At 42.5% G+C, this 17,815-nt stretch overlaps 1 protein-coding gene across 1 annotated transcript in view; it reads right to left on the minus strand.

Annotated features, from left to right (window-relative positions):
- Positions 1 to 2,755: 2,755 nt before the first annotated feature.
- The window catches only part of TEX14 (testis expressed 14, intercellular bridge forming factor), a 113,613-nt gene continuing 98,553 nt past the window's right edge, over positions 2,756 to 17,815 (minus strand). Inside the window, exons 26-33 of the mRNA XM_017861563.1 lie at positions 17,008 to 17,107; positions 15,497 to 15,571; positions 12,025 to 12,102; positions 11,144 to 11,243; positions 7,555 to 7,647; positions 5,519 to 5,628; positions 3,876 to 3,927; positions 2,756 to 3,121 (exon numbers count right to left, since the gene is read on the minus strand). Coding sequence (XP_017717052.1) covers positions 3,085 to 3,121; positions 3,876 to 3,927; positions 5,519 to 5,628; positions 7,555 to 7,647; positions 11,144 to 11,243; positions 12,025 to 12,102; positions 15,497 to 15,571; positions 17,008 to 17,107 — 645 coding nt within the window. The 3' untranslated portion in view covers positions 2,756 to 3,084. The remainder of the gene's footprint in view (positions 3,122 to 3,875; positions 3,928 to 5,518; positions 5,629 to 7,554; positions 7,648 to 11,143; positions 11,244 to 12,024; positions 12,103 to 15,496; positions 15,572 to 17,007; positions 17,108 to 17,815) is intronic.

A 17,815-nucleotide genomic window follows, 5' to 3' on the forward strand; every position in this document is an offset into this window, starting at 1 on the left:
GGAGAGGAGAGGAGAGGAGAGGAGAGGAGAGGAGAGGAGAGGAGAGGAGAGGAAAGGAAAGGAAAGGAAAGGAAAGGAAAGGAAAGGAAAGGAAAGGAAAGGAAAGGAAAGGAAAACACAGTGTGACTGCTATGTGCAAGAAAAGGATTAATGTTTATAAGGTAACTGGCACATCACAGTTGCTCTATAACCAATAAATAATACCTGCCAACATTATAATTGTTAATATTGGCCAATATTACAGTCACTGGCCAGACAGAAGTCTACCCTGAATAAAGGAGATTACAGTCCTTATCAGCAGGAACTTGTATACTAGGACTTGTAGCCTTTATGAATACTAATAATTAATGCCATAATAATATAGCTCATCATTTATCATGATATGTCTGCTATTGGTCCTTACATTTGTACATATGTTGGTTTTGTCTCATCGATTAGAATATGTTTTATGAGAGGAAGATGGTGTATTTTAAATCCTTGTATCCTTTAAATTTTCTTCACCCAGGCCAGGAGCAGTGGCTTGCACCTGTAATCCCAGCACTTTGGGAAGCTGAGGCAGGAGGATGACTTGACCCAGGAGTTTGAGACCAACCTGGCAACGTAGGGAGACTTTATCTCTCCTAAAAATTGTTTTAAAAAATCCAGGCGCACACAGTGGCTCATACCTGTAATCCCAGCACTTTGGGAGGCCAAGGCGGGTGGATCACCTGAGGTCAGGAGTTCAAGATCAGCCTGACCAACATGGTGCAACCCCATCTCTACTAAAAATACAAAAACTCGCCAGGTGTGGTAGCAGGCACCTATAATCCCAGGTACTTGGGAGGCTGAGGTGGGAGAATTGCTGGAACCCGGGAGGCAGAGGTTGCAGTGAGTCGAGATCATGCCATTGCACTCCAGACCAGGTGACAACAGAGAGACTCCGTCTCAAAAAAAAAAAAAAAAAAGCCAGGTGTGGTGGCCCATGTCTGTAGTCCGAGCTACTTGGGAGGCTGAGGTGGAAGGATCGCTTGAGTCTAGGAGTTCAAGGCTGCAGTGAGCCATGATCGTGCCCTGCACTCCAGCCTAGGCAACAAAGTGAGATCCTGCCTCTAAGAAAACCAAACTTTTCTTCACCTAGTTTTATTTATAAACTAATTCGTTTTCGGGTGTTTTTTCTCTGGTTACAACAGCAAGCAACTGTTTCCTTACTTTAAAATGGTCAAATAGATTTATACCTTCTTATTTTATCTGTGCAGGCTAAAATTTCTGAGTGCAAAGAAGTATGAATATAACCATCTACAATAAGAACTATTCAGTTTTCACAAACAAAAGACCTACTATTTACTCACCAAGACAGAATAATAAAATGTTAGCTGACTAGTACTGCACAACAGCACAGGGCTTCTAAGAAAATGTTTTTATTCATCGCCAGGCACAGTGGCTCACGCTTGTAATCCCAGCACTTTGGGAGGCCAAGGCAGGCGGATCATTTGAGGTCAGAAGTTCGAGACCAGCCTGGCCAACATGATGAAACTCCGTCTCTACTGAAAATACAAAAATTAGCTGGGTGTGATAGTGTGCACTGTGGTAGTGCAAACCTGTAATCCCAGCTACCTGGGAAGCTGAGGCACAAGAATCACTTGAACCCAGGAGGCAGAGGTTGTAGTGAGCTAAGACGGTACCACTATACTCCAGCCTGGGCAACAGAGTGAGACTCTGTCTCAAAAAAAAAGAAAGTAAAATGTTTTTATTCATCATGAAGATTTCAAACTGGAGATAGGTGAAGGTATATAAAAAATCTGCATGGCCAGGCCTCACACCTGTAATCCTAGCACTTTGCGAGGCCAAGGGAGGCAGATCATGAGGTCAGGAGATTGAGACCATCCTGGCTAACACGGTGAAACTCCATCTCTACTAAAAATACAAAACATTAGCCAGGTGTGGTGCCATGCGCCTGTAGTCCCAGGTACTCAGGAGGCTGAGGCAGGGGAATCGCTTGAATCCGGGAGTTGGTGGTTGCATTGAGCCAAGATCGCACCACTGTACTCAAGCCTGGGGGACAGAGCGACTCTGTCTCAAAAAAAAAACAAAAACAAAAAACAAAATAACTGCACATGTGCATCTGGCCAGTGGTTACAACAGGCTAAATTAGAGACAATGCTATGATCTTAGTGGTACAATACAAAATATATGGAGATAATATTTGTTCACCTTAATGAGTTCAAACTAGTTTAGGACTTTATTGCTACCTGTACTTACTTTTTTTTTTTTTTGAGACAGGGTCTCACTCTGCACCCAAGCTGGAGTGCAGTGGTGTAATCATGGCTCACTGCAGCCTCAGTCTCCTGAGCTCAAGTGATCGTCCCACCTCAGCCTTGTAAATAGCTAGGACTATAGACATGCACCATCATGTCTGCCTAATTTTTTAATTTTTTATAGTGACAGGGAACTCCCTCTGTTACCTAGGCCAGTTTCGAATTCCTGGGCTCAAGCAATCCTCCTGCCTTGGCCTCCCAAAGTGCTGGGATTATAGACGTGAACCACCACATCTGGCCACTACCTATACTTTGATTGTGTGAGCCAATTCTAGCTGGAATGGGAATATGGCACTCTCAGCTGTAGTTCTGTTATGAGACACAGATGACTGGTACCAGTATGTATAATGGGTGGTAGCAGTAGTTGCATATTTGTCAGAAATTGAAGCCTCTTTGGATGGCAGTTCTCCCCACAACTCCCAATAACTCAAATTCAGAAATATATCTTACACAGCAAAATCTATTAAAAGTAAACATTTTATTATATAACAAGAGTTAAAGTTTTTGAAAATTAACATCAACAAAACCAAAGCCATTCTAGGCACAACCAAAAATTTTTACAATCAAAACTACCTCTCACTTTTCAGAAATCTGACTGAAAACAAATGGTTGAATGTGCTGCTAACAGAGAGGGCCAAACGATGATGTCCATTGTGGCAGCTGAACAAAGGGAGACTTACAAAACTGGAACTGCTGCCCTGATAGCAACTGAAGCAGAAAGAGAAGAAAGTAGCTCACAACCAGGACACTTAAAACTCAGGCCAGGAGTCCATCTACGATCCAATTACAGTCAGTCTGACAAGTCACTCTGATCCAGCACGATTATCCTATGCACATGTTTTTTAAAGAACAAAAAAGGAAGTTTCAAGTTGGTGTGTATGTTTTTCAAAGACACAAACCACATCCTCTTTCTACTCAATTAAATTCAAGGGAAAGGGATTTTAGTCTTTATAATCAAGGGCGATTATGACCAACAGTGTGTCATGGAAAGGCAAAATTACTAAAAAGCAATTCACAGCAGCATCTTCTGTATTCTCTCCATATTAAAACTGTTCTTTTTTTTTTTTTTTTTTGAGACAGAGTCTTGCTCTTGTCCCCCAGGTGGAGTGTAATGGCGTAATCTCGGTTCACTGCAACCTCTGCCTCCTGGGTTCAAGTGATTCTCCTGCCTCAGCCTCCGCAGTAGCTGGGATTACAGGCACCTGCCACTATGCCCGGCTAATTTTGTATTTTAGTAGAGACGGGGTTTCACCATGTTGGCCAGGCTGGTCTCGAACTCCTGACCTCAGGTGATCTGCCCACCTCGGCCTCCCAAAGTGTTGGAATTACAGGTGTGAGCCACCGCGCCCGGCCTAAAACTGTTCTTATGCTGACTCTATCACTTATTTAATCAAAGTTGGCATTAATTTCATTTTACATTTTAATTAACTATAAACAGTAACATTTTAAAAATTGAGCAACTTTGTCTAAATTCAAGTCTTTGTCATTAATGTGTATTTAGACACTGGTAAATGTTTTTAATTCTGCTTCTGTTGTCTATAAACATGACTTTTGATCTACAAACGTCTCATATCTCATTACCTGGATGATTCGGACCAACCTAGTCGCTTCCAAAAACAGGGTTTTAGTTCATCTTGATGAAATATAAGAGGAAGGAAAAAACAACACGATTATTTTCTAGGTCAAAGGGTGCCAGTATTCATATTAGTGCTCCCTCTCATTTAGGGTAGACTGTTTTACCTACAATGGTTGTTATATTCTGCCAGATAGACTCTTTCTAAAAACACAGTTTATGGGTTCCCCTCCTAACATTCTATAGTTTTCTGCCATAGCAATGGACACTAATGACACTAATTCACAAAGCCCCTGTATTATCTTCTCAGTGAAATCAATACTATTAATAGCTAAATATCTACATGCTCTAGGCCCTGTTGCAGTCAGGGTTCTGGAGGAGACAGAATGTACCCATGGCTGGTTCAAATAAAGATCCTTAATGAAGTGACTACATACAGACGTTTATTTAGAGTTAAGGGAACAAACAAGGAATGTCAAGGCATCCAGTGATTAGCAGCAGTGGGAAGCCTAAGTCTGAAGGAACTGAGTGTTGGAGATGAGAGGTCAGTTACCAGAGCCTAATGAGAGCTGGAATTGGGATGAATGGGCTGCCTACAGAAGCCGCACTTGTGGAGGGACACCAGTTCTACCAGGTACAAGGTGCTGAAGTAAGCAGGGAGGCAAAGTAATACCCCCAGCTTCTCTCTAGCCCCCTTAATCTTCTGCTGGGGCCTGTCATTGGCAAACAGGAAGTCCAGGAGATGTAGTCCACTAGGGTCAGCATTCTGCACAAAGCAGGGCAGAGATGGGGAGAATGAGAAGGAAATCAGGAAGGGATGAAAGGAATACCAGTTGATCTGAAAGAGTTAATGTCTCTTACTTCCCTGAGTAGGAAGAACTTAAATATGGGACAGCATCATTATAAAGGGCATATCAGAAGCCTTCAAGTTCTATCAAAATAGTTTTAAAATTAAGGTTAATTTATAATTTTCACATTACTTGTAGACTCCATTTAAAGCCCATAAATGTGATTTCTTACTGGATTTTGAAGCATCTATGTGAGCTAAATTTAAAACTCTTTTGAAGATGTCGGACAATTAGAAGCAAAACATCGGCTGGATGCAGTGGCTCATGCCTGTAATCCCAGCACTTTGAGAGGCCAAGGTGGGCAGATCACCTGAGGTCAAGAGATTGAGACCATCTTGGCCAACATGGTGAAACCCCGTCTCTACTAAAAACACAAAAATTAGCTGGCGCGCACCTACAATCTCAGCTACTGGGGAGGCTGAGGCAGGAGAATTACTTGAACCCAGGAGGCAGAGGTTGCGATGAGCTGAGATCGTGCCACTACACTCCAGCCTGGGCAACAAGAGTGAAACTGTCTAAAAAAAAAAAAAAAGAAGCAAACGTCTCTCCAGACAATGTGCAAGATAATGATGATGACACTGGGCAAAAGCTTGCTTTGGAAATAGAATTGGATGTTATTACTGTTTTTGTGATAAAGCTATGATTGGCAATTAACAGAAAACCTGGGCTGAACTGCAGGGAAAAATAAATTATCAAAGGCAGGAGGATTATGTATAGCATCTGGGAAACATTTCTAAATAACTTTGATGCACATCAAAGCCCAAGGACTACAGACTACATTATAAACACTCATTAATTCATACCTTCTTCAGAAGTCCCTAAAACACTCTCTGATTTCCTTCTCTCTGGCGTGATGCTATCTTCCCTTTTTCTCTTGTCTTCACCAACTTCTTGATCTTTGATATTTGTCTCCCTGTAACAACAATGATTTGGGGAATCAAAACATATGCACAACAGCCAAGAAAACAGGACTGTACTCAAAACAAAACAAAAAAAACAAACAAAAAATATAATAGCTAGCACTAACAAGAGTGTTCTCTATGGACCAGGCATTGGTTTAAGTGCTATAATTTAACTCATTTAATTATAACTATATAAGGTAGTTACCACTCCCATCCCGATTAAGCAATGAGAAAACTGAGGCACACAGAAGTTAAATTACACATCTAATAATTCCTGGAGCTAGAATCTGACCTCAGACTCAGTCTGCCCTAGACTCTGCTTTCAACCACTATGCTACATTGCCTCAAAGGAAAAAAAAAGGCATTTTACTTAAATTTTGATTGGTGTCCTTTTCAAAACCATCATTTATTTTATCATCTTATCTTCATTTCCCGAAACTCTCTCCTAAGTGAAATATGTAAATAATTTAAGTACCTCAAAATTTAAGACCACGTTTGTCAATCTATTAAGCAGAAACCATCCCCTCGACCCAACTGGAAACTCCTTATAGGCGGAGCCATTTTATCCCTCTTCGTGGTACCTCCAGCCCCTAGCACAGTGCTTTGGACATTGTCAGTGCTCAGTGGATGCTGGTTGAACCAAAATAACATTGTTTAGGCATTATTCTGTTTTCATGTGGTGGATAGTCAAAACAAAATATGTAAAATGAGAGAGAAAATAAAGCCAGCTACAGTGAAAAGGATTTTTCCCCTCTTAATATTTTCCCACTAATAGAATCACAGACTCAAGAGTTGGAGGAGGCCTTTGGGTTATCTTCTGCCCCCGTTCAAATGCCCGAGACAGGGAATCATCCAGCCACTGCCTGAGCAGCAGTAACCATTACTAAAGTAAGTGTAAAGGCAGGCAGCTGTTCCCTTTATCAGATAGCTGTGGCTATTAGGTTTGTGCTTTACTGAATAAAAATCTGTTACTCTGCAATTTCTAGTCACTAATCAGTCTTCTGGGGCAGAAAAGTAAGCTGACTCTCTTCACTTCACAATATTTCAGGTATTTGAGGGCAGCTATCAAATTCTCCATTCCATCTGCTCTTCTCAGGCTGAGCTTCTCAGCTCCTTCAGCTGTTCTCATATGACATGGTTTCCAGATCTCTGACTGTTCTGTGGCCACACTCGTGTTTGTTAATATCCCTTTTAAAATGTGATGCCCAGAATGGAGCCCCACATGGGTCCTAGGACTCCTCTAAGCAGCATATTACTGTCATCTGGACAGTACATTTCTATATATCCAGCATCAATGCTGCATTGACCTTTTCAGCACTTCATCAAACAGGCCTCACAGAGTCACTGCCCATGCCTTCCTCAGGAAGAATTTCTTGACTTCTCATCATGTCTCAAGATGCATGGCTCAGTACTGGGCATACAAAAATAAGACATACTTCTTGCCCTCAGTAAAATTATAGTGAGCAGAAGCTTCTGATGAAAACTTAAATTAGACCAGGTCTCACACATTCTGTAATTTTGGATCTTTGACCTTTATCTTTTACAGAATCTAACATTTCCACCTGTCAAGATGATTTTGAATCCTCAGACTATTACTCATCACATCAGCATTCATTCCTAGATTTGTGTTATCTAAAAATTTGATAAGCATGCCTTTTCTGATTTCATTCAAATGACTGATGAAAATGTCAAAGGTAGCAGGGTCAAGATACAGCAAACTTAGAAGCCTCTGTCTATACTGATATGAATCTGCTAATAAATATCTTGAGTACTGCGGGTGGTCAGAGGAAGAGGGGCAAATATGAGTGTAGACAGGTGGAGTCAGGACTGGCTTATCAATGTAATGCCATTACCAGGCATTCATTCTCCAAGAAGTCTAAAACTTAGCCCCACTTCCCAAAAAAGAAAAAAAGGATTCCCTCTTGGGGAACAATAACCTTTCAGAGCCCTTGGGAAGGTCTTGTAGCTCCATGGTCTCCTCAGGTGGCTGCAGCCATCTTTCCAGGTCCTCATCCAGAGTAGAGTGAGCTCTGTTCAAGGACAAGTGAAGAGGATGGAGACAACAGTCATTTCCCATCTCCCTTGACAAAGATGCATAACACTTTAGGGTAGAAAGGACCTTAAAACCTGTGCTTTCACTATACGTATGAAAAATGAGAGTTCAGTGAGATTGTGTCTGGAGTCATAGAGGTCACTTAGATCTGACTGAAATATGCACTGGTCGGGCGCGGTGGCTCACACCTGTAATCCCAGCACTTTGGGAGGCCGAGGTGGGTGGATCACCTGAGGTTAGGAGTTTGAGATCACCCTGGCCAGCATGGTCAAACCCCATCTCTACTATAAATACAAAAATCAGCTGGGCATGGTCGCATGCACCTGTAATCCCAACTACCTGGGAGGCTGAGGCAGGGGAATAGCTTGAGCCTAGGAGGTGGCAGCTGCAGTGAGCCGAGATCTGCACTCTAGCCTGGGCAACAGAGCAAGACTGTCTCAAAAAAAAAAAAAAAGAAAGAAGAAAGAAAGAAGAAATATGCACTAAAACAGTCCTTTAACCCCTTGACAAAAAGCCTTAGCACCTATTAAGATCACTGCTTCCCCAAGTCTGATGGTAGACTCTGTTCTCAATTCTAGGTCACTGAGTCAGTTTTCTACCTGAGGCTAGAACTATACATGCTTTCCTACATTTTTTCCCAAGAAAAGGCTAGAAGATGCAGGGTAGAGTATTTTAAGAAGGCCTGAAAATCCTGCCCATCTGAAAAAATATCTTCCACTCTGGCTTGGTGCCTAGATTGATCATTCACAGCACTGAGATGACTGAGCATCTGTGGAGCATCTATCTGTCGTCAGCACTGCTGGCCCTTTTGGAAAAGGAAGAGACAACAATAACAGTAGCTAACTTTTGATCACGTAAAAAGAGCTTAATTTTTTTTTTTTTTTTTTTTGAGACAGAATCTCGCTCTGTTGCCCAGGCTGGAGTGCCCTGGCACCATCTCAGCTCATTGCAACCTCCGCCTTCCAGGTTCAAGCGATTCTCCTGCCTCAACCTCCTGAGTAGCTGGGACTACAGGTGTGTGCCATCATGCCTGGCTAATTTTTTTAAAATATAATTTTAGTAGAGATGCAGTTTTGCCATGTTGGCCAGGCTGGCCTCAAACTCCTGGCTTCAAGTGATCCACCTACCTTGGCCTCCCAAAGGGCTGGGATTATAGGTGTGAGCCACTGTGCCCGGCCCCTGTAATGCCAGCACTTTGGGAGTTCAAGGTGGGTGGATCACTTGAGTTCAGGAATTTAAGGCCAGTCTGGGCAACATGGCAAAAACCCCATCTCTACAAAAAATACAAAAATTAGCTAGGCATGTTGGCATGAGCCTGTAGACCCAACTACTTGGTGGCTGAGGCAGGAGGATCACTTCAGGCCAGGAGGTCAAGGCTGCAGTGAGCGGTGTTCATGCCCTATTGCACTCCAGCCTGGGCAACAATGTGGGACTCTGTCTCAAAAAAAAAAAAAAAAAAAAAAATTGCACTAAAATATTACTTATCTTGACTACTGAGTTTTTTTGTTGCTCCCTTCAATTTTGTATCCAAGGAGTGTATCTCCTGAGCTCACCTTAACCTAGTCCTGGCCCCGAATAATAAGACAGAGGTGGTGAGCTGAAGTAGTTTACCCTACAACACAGGGAAAAAGAGAGCTCCAAATCAGGAACAAAGTCAGGTTTCTTGAGGCAACCTTGTACTTTTAGACTGAATTGTCTGGATGACTGCCCCCATTTTCTCTTCTAAGGCCTCTAACTAAAATGTTTTGAAAAAGACTGAAACTGTGTTTGCCTAATAAAATGAAGTAAAAATAAACAAACAAAACCCTAAAAACAACTCAAGAGAAAATAACAACAATAACCCTATTAAAAAATAGGCAAAGAGCCAGGCATGGTGGCTTGCACCTGTAATCCCAGCAACTTGGGAGGATGGGGCAGGAAGATCACTTGAGCCTAGGACTTCAAGTTCAGCCTGGGCAACATAGAGCCCATCTCTAATTTATATATATATATATAGAGAGAGAGAGAGAGAGACAGATCATACATATATATGTATATATAGACATCATACATATATGTATACATATATACCTGTATATATATAGATCATACTATATATATGTATACATACACACATACATATATGCATACATACATACACACACACACACAGCAAAGAACTCAGACATTTCTCCAAAGAAGATATACAGATGGCCAAGAAGCATATGAAAAGATGTTCAAAATCACTAATCATTAGGGAAGGGAAAATCAAAACTACAGTGAGGCACCACCTCACACCCATTAGGATGGCTACTATATTAAAAAAAAAAAAAGCCTCCACCCCCCCAAAAAGAGAGAGAAAATAACAAGTGTTGGCAAGGATGTGGAGAAACTGAAACCCTTGTGCACTGTTGGTGGGACTGTAAAATGAGGCAGCTGCTATGGAAAATAGTGTGGCAGTTCTCAAAAAATTAAAAATAGAATTACCATATGATCCAGTAATATCATTTCTGGGTATATATCCAAAAGAATTGAAAGCAGGATCTCAAAGAGATATCCGTACACTCGTGTTCACAGTAGAATTCTTCACCATAACAAAAGGTGGAATCAACCTAAATATCCATCAACAGACGACTGGATAAATGAAACATATTTCTCAGCCTTAAAAAGGAAGGAAACGCTGACACATGCTACAACATGGATGAACTTTGAGGACATTATGCTAAGTTAAAATAAGCCAGTCACAAAAAGACAAATATTTTATGATTTCACTTATGTAAAGTATCAACAGTAGTGAAACTCAGAAACAAAAAGCAAAATGGTGGTGGCCAGGGTGTGGGAAGAAGAGAAAATGGGGAGTTTTTTTTCTTGTTTTTTGTTTTTTTGAGACAGAGTCTCACTTTGTCGCCCAGGCTGGAGTGCAGTGACACCATCTCGGCTCACTGCAAGCTCCGCCTCCTGGGTTCACGCCATTCTCCTGCCTCAGCCTCCGAGTAGCTGGGACCACAGGCACGCACCACCACGCCCGGCTAAGTTTTGTATTTTAGTAGAGATGGGGTTTCACCGTGTTAGCCAGGATGGTCTGGATCTCCTGACCTCGTGATCCGCCCACCTCGGCCTCCCAAAGTGCTGGGATTACAGGCGTGAGCCACCGTGCCCGGCGAAAATGGGGAGTTTTTAAATGGGTATAGAGTTTCAGTTTGCAAGATGAAAAGGTTTGGGACATTACTTGCACAACAATGTGAATATACTTATTAATGTGATTGGACCTTGCACTTAAAAATGGTTAAGATGGTAAATTTTGTTATCTACATTGTATCACAATTAAACATTTTTAAAGCAAAAAAAAGTAACCCTTTAGGAATAGGGGCCATTAGGATAGTATGAAAGAGGACCACTTTTTTCCTTTCTTATTTGTCAATATTAGAAAAAAAAACTAATATAAACTAATACAATTTTTAAAATCCTTTCAAAAGTCCAGCTTTTCCTGTTACCTCTCTGTGTCCTCTCCGAGATCTCCAGTTTCATTGGACAAAAGCATACTACTATCTTCTTTTTTACTGTCAGTTTCTTGTTCTTCTAAGTGCCTTTGATCTAAAAGCAGTTGAAAGAATTAACTTTATTAGAACGAAAAAAAAAAATTGAGAAAGGTTGCCTTAAAATAGAGTTCAAAAATTAAGGCCAATCAGTGGTCCCTGAAGTGTGCAATGCATTAGCTCCCCTCTTCCCATGAGAGCAGGGGGCCAGGTGGCAGTCTGCAGGCCACCTGTATTTGCAACAGCTGCTTCTGGGGTCTTGGAAGCTTTTCAGTGCCAGGTGAAGCTACAGGAAACCTTGCTTGTGCCAAGGCTCAAGGGAGACAGAGGAAGCAGAAGAAAGAAAGGGCACATAAAATAGGAGGCAAGCAACCATGAAAACAAAATGCACAAATTTACTTTGGGGACCATCTTGTTCTCCACTTGTTAGATGTTTCTAAGTTGGAGTTCCAGGAAAGGAATTTGGGTGGGGAAGGGATGTACCCTTTAATGTATGCCAAGCATTTTACATATGCTATCTCATTCCATCCTGCCAGCAGTCCTATAAAGGGAAGAGGACTAACATTTGCTAAGTATTTGAAAATGTTAGTACTTGTACATGGCTCTGTACATGGAGCTAATATGTACTTCATGAGACAGAAATTATTGTCCCCATTTTACAGATTAAGACAACTGAGGCTCAGAAACAGTAAAACAGCTTGCCATACAAGTAACTGTAAAGTCAGACTTGAGGTGGAGTTGTGCCTGACCTCAAGGTCACCCTTCCCTATATGTACCACTGTGTTGCCAAGGACAGCGTTACAAGAACCTGATGAAAAGGATCTAGGTAGTTCACTTACCATTTGCAGTGCCTCCTGCATCACTTGCTGTGTTCTCATGCAACACTGTGGATGAGCCCTGCTGCTGTTTCAAGAGCTCTGTCACAACACAAAAGGCAAAGGAAACATTTCCTCCCTTGCATGTCCTGCCATTCTCTAGAGCAGTGGTTCTCGAAGGGTGATCCTTAGACTAGCAGTATTAACATAACCTGGAAACTTGTTAGGAATTCTCATTCTCAGGCCTCATCTCAGACCTGCTGAATCAGAAACTCTGGGGGTCTAGCAATGTGTGTTTTAACTAGCCCTTCAGGTGATTCTGATGCCTGATAAAATTTGAGAACCACTGCTTTAGGGCATTCCAGGTTTGAAAGGAATTCTTCAAGCATGACAAAATCCCACACAACACTCAAAATAGAAATGATGATGACCATACATAACACTTGCAGAACCCTAGGTGTCAGGTTCTGTTTCTAAGCACTCACGTACATTAATTCAGGATGAATGTTCACAATTAATCTTCACAACAACCCTCTGAAATAGACTGTGTTATTGTTACTGCTATTTACCAGATGAGGAAATTCAGGTTAAGGAACTTACCTAAAAATCACACAGACAGTAAGTGGCAAAATTGGGAACTGAATCCAGGCAGTCTAGCTCTAAGGTTTATGCTCTTAATCTCTATTTTATAGTCTCTCAAAAAGTAACATCAAAACAATCTAAATGTTTTCCCATCTCTATTCGCCTATATTTCATATTTTTTACCTGGTTTATGAAAAGACAGAAGGCAGGCTGAGCATGATGGCTCATGCCTGTAATCCCAGCATTTTGGGAGGCCGAGGCAGGTGGATCACTTGAGGTCAGGAGTTCGAGACCAGCCTGGCCAACATAGTGAAACCCCCGTCTCCACTAAAAACACAAAAATTAGTCAGGCATGGTGGCACACATCTGTAATCCCAGCTACTCAGGAGGCTGAGGCACAAGAATTGCTTGAACCCTGGAGGTAGAGGTTGCAGTGAGCTGAGATGATGCCACTGCATTCCAGCCTGGGCGACAGGGTAAAACTCTGTCTCAAAAAAAAGAAAAGAAAAGAAACAGAAAAGATGGAAAGCAAAGAATATCCATCATTTCCAGTTCCTAAAGAAATACACACCCTGGCCAGGAGCAGTGGCTCACACCTGTAATCCCAGCACTTTGGGAGGCTGAGGTAGGTGGATCACCTGAGGTCAGGAGTTTGAGATCAGTCTGACCAACATGGTGAACCCCATCTCTACTAAAAATACAAAACATTAGCCGGGCGTGGTGGCTCATGCCTGTAATCCCAGCTACTCGGGAGGCTGAGGCAAGAGAATTGCTTGAACCCTGGAGGTGAAGGTTGCAGTGAGCTGAGATCGCTCCATTGCACTCTAGTCTGGGCAACAAGAGTGAAACCCTGTCAAAGGAAAGGAAAAAGGAAAGGAAAGGAAAGGAAAAAGGCAAGGCAAGGCAAAGCAAGGAATACTCACTAGACTAAGACAAGCATCTGCTAACTCAGTATGCTGCTTTATCCTCAAAGTGCTCTGCAAAGCAGAGCAAGCTGGGAGGCAGCATAGACAAGCCACCCTGAGCTCGTTGGCATGGTCCTCTTCTGTGCTGGTGCAGGTCTTCTCCCTTCCTGCAGTGCAGGAAGCAGCTCTACCTGGCAGCCATGGGTGTCAAGGGTCCCCATAAGATCATTTAATACAATTTGAAATTTTAAAAATCAATTTTTGTCCTTGTTAAAAGTAGTGCAGATCTTAAACGATCATCTGTATCCTAGTTCCAAAGAACCTTCCACTTTATGCACCTGTCAGGAGCCTAGAGCTTTGGATGTGAGCCCTCCAAAATAGCAGTTGAGAGTTCCAGTAACTTCCCAAATGTCTCTTTAGGGGAAACAACAGAGTGATGATATATAGTAATTGGGCAGGCAAGCCCATTATCAGAAGAAACTACTCAAGTGCCCTCTGCCCTTTGTCTTTCTGCAAAATTACCGACCCATCTCAAAGTGCAGACATCACCTAGAAACCCATAAGCTAAATGAGGCCTAGATAATTCCCATAAGTGAAATGAGGGAAGGCTTCTGCAGACTGTGCTGGGGTGCAGCAGCACCATGAGGCCAGAGTCCATGACAAAGTATGGTAACACAGCTGCTGAAATGGAGGAGGTGAATGGAAGGTTTACACAGCAACTATAGAGGGAAGACAGCAGGATCCAGAGAAAAAGTATCAGCTATGGTCAAACTGCAAAGGAGCCTACAATACTGCCTTAAACCACGACCAAGAACAAATGATACTAAGAATCTACCTGAGCAGAACATGTGTGGAGTGACCTCCACTCTCAGCAGTTCTGTTATTTTAAGGAGAGCAACCGGAAAGGAGGAATTTGCAAGGGCTGCCTGGGGAATCCCAGATATGGAAAGCAAGGGTGGGAGTGTGGGCTCTAAAAGCCTGACCCAACAACCCTGTGACTCTACAACACTGTGGCACTGCAGGAGGGGTAAAGTGAAGCAAGAAAGGTCCTATGACCATGGAAAAAGAAAGAAACCAAGGAAGGTCTGACAGCACTGACTGGCTCCACCCACGTTCATCAGGCCAAGGGACAGGAGCTAAGGGTTATGACAATAAGCCTGGAGAGAGCTGTCCACTGAGTCAGACCTGAAAATTCTGATTTACCTCCTCCTTTATGAAACACAAAACCTCAGAGACCCTGAAAACCAAGGGGTGCCCCTCAGGAAATTCTCTATAGGTCCCATAACAAGAACTGGACTATCCACAGAGTCTGATGAGATGCATTTTCTGAGGGTGAAGGGCTGGTTGGCCAGGCTGTCAAAAAGGAGCAGTCAGGTCTTTCCTAGGAAAACAGACCACCTGCCCCCAGTTTCCATAACCATGCAACATTTACTTTCAGCATCAGACCGGCTGGACAGGGCCAGCCAATCAGCTGCAAAAAATATTTGGTTGGTACTGCTCAGTCTCTGCCTGAAAATTCTGGTATCTTTAAGTTTTGTGCCACTGACTTCCCTGTTCTTAGGAAGGGGATTTATTCACAATTTCAATACCTTTAATACCTACAGCTAATGGCAAAACTGAAAGCACAGGTGTCTTGGCCTGGGCAGCCAGACCTCAGGCCTCAAAGGAATGGCTGGTTTGGTCTGAAAAGGAGATAAGAACTCCTTTAATAAAAGAAATTCATCATAATAAACCCCTTGAATGTTATTTCCCCTTAGATTCATCAACAAAAGTCCTTTAAGTAACAAAATGAAAACTGATACAAGCCAATCATCCTGGCCAGGCTGTGGCTCATTTTATTGGAAAATTGCCCCTTCCTAAATTTTGGAAAACTGCCCCTTCCTATATTCACCCAGGCCGTCACAGAGCCTTTGATACTAGTGTTCATACTTGAGACAAAGACACCATATTGTGGTCAGTGACATAACTAACAGGGCCGAGAAGTATATTCTGTGTTGAACATCTCTTACCAATTTCATCAAGTAGCTCCTGAGATGGTGGCGGCAGCTCATCAATGTGATGCTGTGAGAAGGCTTCTACTAGTTCTTAAAAAAGGCAAAAGGGAAAATGTCTTAACACCTCTCTGGACCTGAACTGAATTCTTCTAGGCTCTCACATAGACTTGACTGAGGATTTTTCTCACTGACGAAACAAACTAAGGAGGAAGGAAACCTCTTACATAATAGTTCCAGTAGACACCTCCTAACATGTGAATGGTCTTTACTCCCCACTTTTACCCCAATCCCTTTCCTTTCCTACATCAGCCCTTACCCTGGTACTGCTTGATCTATGCCCCTCCCTTCCTAAGGATATTTGGAGGAGGTAAGGTACAAATTCTTACTAAGTGGCTCAATCTGGACCAGGGCTGCTGGAGGAATACAGAGGTTCTGGACCAGCCAAAATGAACAAAAGCACAAAGTAGGAGGCCTTTAACTAAATATTATCAGGCCAGGGGATTTAGAGGCAATCATACTTTGGGTCTTGCCCCAAGTGCTCAATTATAACATTAACCAAAATACCTCAACATAATTTACAAAATCTCTATCCCCCGAGGGAAATTCCAAGAGTTATACCAAAGACAGAAGACGTTAAAATTAAAGTAATAAAGGTAATATGCCTCCAGACTGCTAATATTCTCAGACCTCGTGATTTGGAAACTGTCTTCTAAGAATCTATCCTAAGGAAAGGATCAGAGGTACAGATAAAAAATTATGTACAAAGAGCAAAAAGTGGAAAATGATACAAATCTTACACATAAGAAAATGGTTAAGCAACAAGTAGAATGGACTATAACTACTACATATATTTATGAACAATTTTTAATAACAAGGGAAAAGCCTCAAAAATACATCAAGGGAATAAAGCAGTCCAGAACTGATACACAATATGATCTCACTATGCTAAAACACATTATTATATATTTATAAAAATATTTAAAAGATATGCAAAAAAAGTACATGAGGTTAAAAAAGTGTAGTCACCTTCTTTTTTAAGCTTTTATTTATTCTCCAACTTTTCTACAATGAGATGTGTTTACTTTTTTTTTTTTTTTTTTTTTTGAGACGGAGTCTCACTCTGTCGCACCGGGCTGGAGTGCAGTGGGCCGGATCTCAGCCTCACTGCAGCTCCGCCTCCCGGGTTCACTGGGCATCCTCCTGCCTCAGCTCCCGAGTTAGCTGGGGACTACAGGTGCCCCGCCACCATCGCCCAGTCTAGTTTTTTGTATTTTTAGTAGATGACGGGGTTTCCATTGTTAGCCAGGATGGTCTCGATCCTCCTGACTGTGATCCGCCCGTCTCGGCCTACCAAAGTGCTGGGATTACAGGCTTGAGCCACCGCGCCCGGCCGAGTGTGTTTTACTTTTATAATCATGGGGAAAACAGCATTTCTGTCTGAACCTAATGTGGCATCAAAGATTGATAAGCATCAATTTAAGCCTCCTTGATTATAAACTTCTATTTTGATATTAAACACAGGGTACCTTTAGGCAGGCTCCTTCTCTGGGTGGCATGGGGTGGTGATGAGTCACATGCCTTAACAAGGCTGGAGGATCCAGTCCCAATAAATGAAGACAATCTTTTCTATAAGTAAGAGATAAACATAGTAACTATCATGTGTGTTGAGCTAAAAAGGCATATGCAGCTCAGTCATTTCCAATTGTTTTGTTGATTAAGTCAAACTCACTCACATGTCACCTTCTCTGGGAAGCCTTCTTTTTTTTTTTGAGATGGAGTCTCACTCTGTTGCCCAGGCTGGAGTACAGTGGCACAATCTCAGCTCGCTGCAACCTTTGCCTCCTAGGTTCTTGCAATTCTCCTGCCTCAGCCTCCCAAGTAGCTGGGATTACAGGTGTGTACCACCATGCCCAGCCAATTTTTTTTTGTATTTTTTTTTGTATTTTTTTTTGAGACGGAGTCTCGCTCTGTCGCCCAGGCTGGAGTGCAGTGGCCAGATCTCAGCTCACTGCAAGCTCCACCTTCCGGGTTTACGCCATTCTCCTGCCTCAGCCTCCCGAATAGCTGGGGCTACAGGCGCCCGCCACCTCGCCCGGCTAGTTTTTTGTATTTTTTTTAGTAGAGACGGGGTTTCACCGTGTTAGCCAGAATGGTCTCGATCTCCTGACCTCATGATCCGCCCGTCTCGGCCTCCCAAAGTGCTGGGATTACAGGCTTGAGCCACCGCGCCCGGCCGTTTTTTTTGTATTTTTAGTAGAGACGGGGTTTTCCCATGTTGGCCAGGCTGGTCTCAAACTCCTGACCTCAAATGATCCACCCACTTCAGGCTCCCAA

This window comes from Rhinopithecus bieti, unplaced genomic scaffold (assembly GCF_001698545.2).
Source record: "Rhinopithecus bieti isolate Rb0 unplaced genomic scaffold, ASM169854v2 scaffold_57210, whole genome shotgun sequence".
NCBI classification, from domain to species: Eukaryota; Metazoa; Chordata; class Mammalia; order Primates; family Cercopithecidae; genus Rhinopithecus; species Rhinopithecus bieti.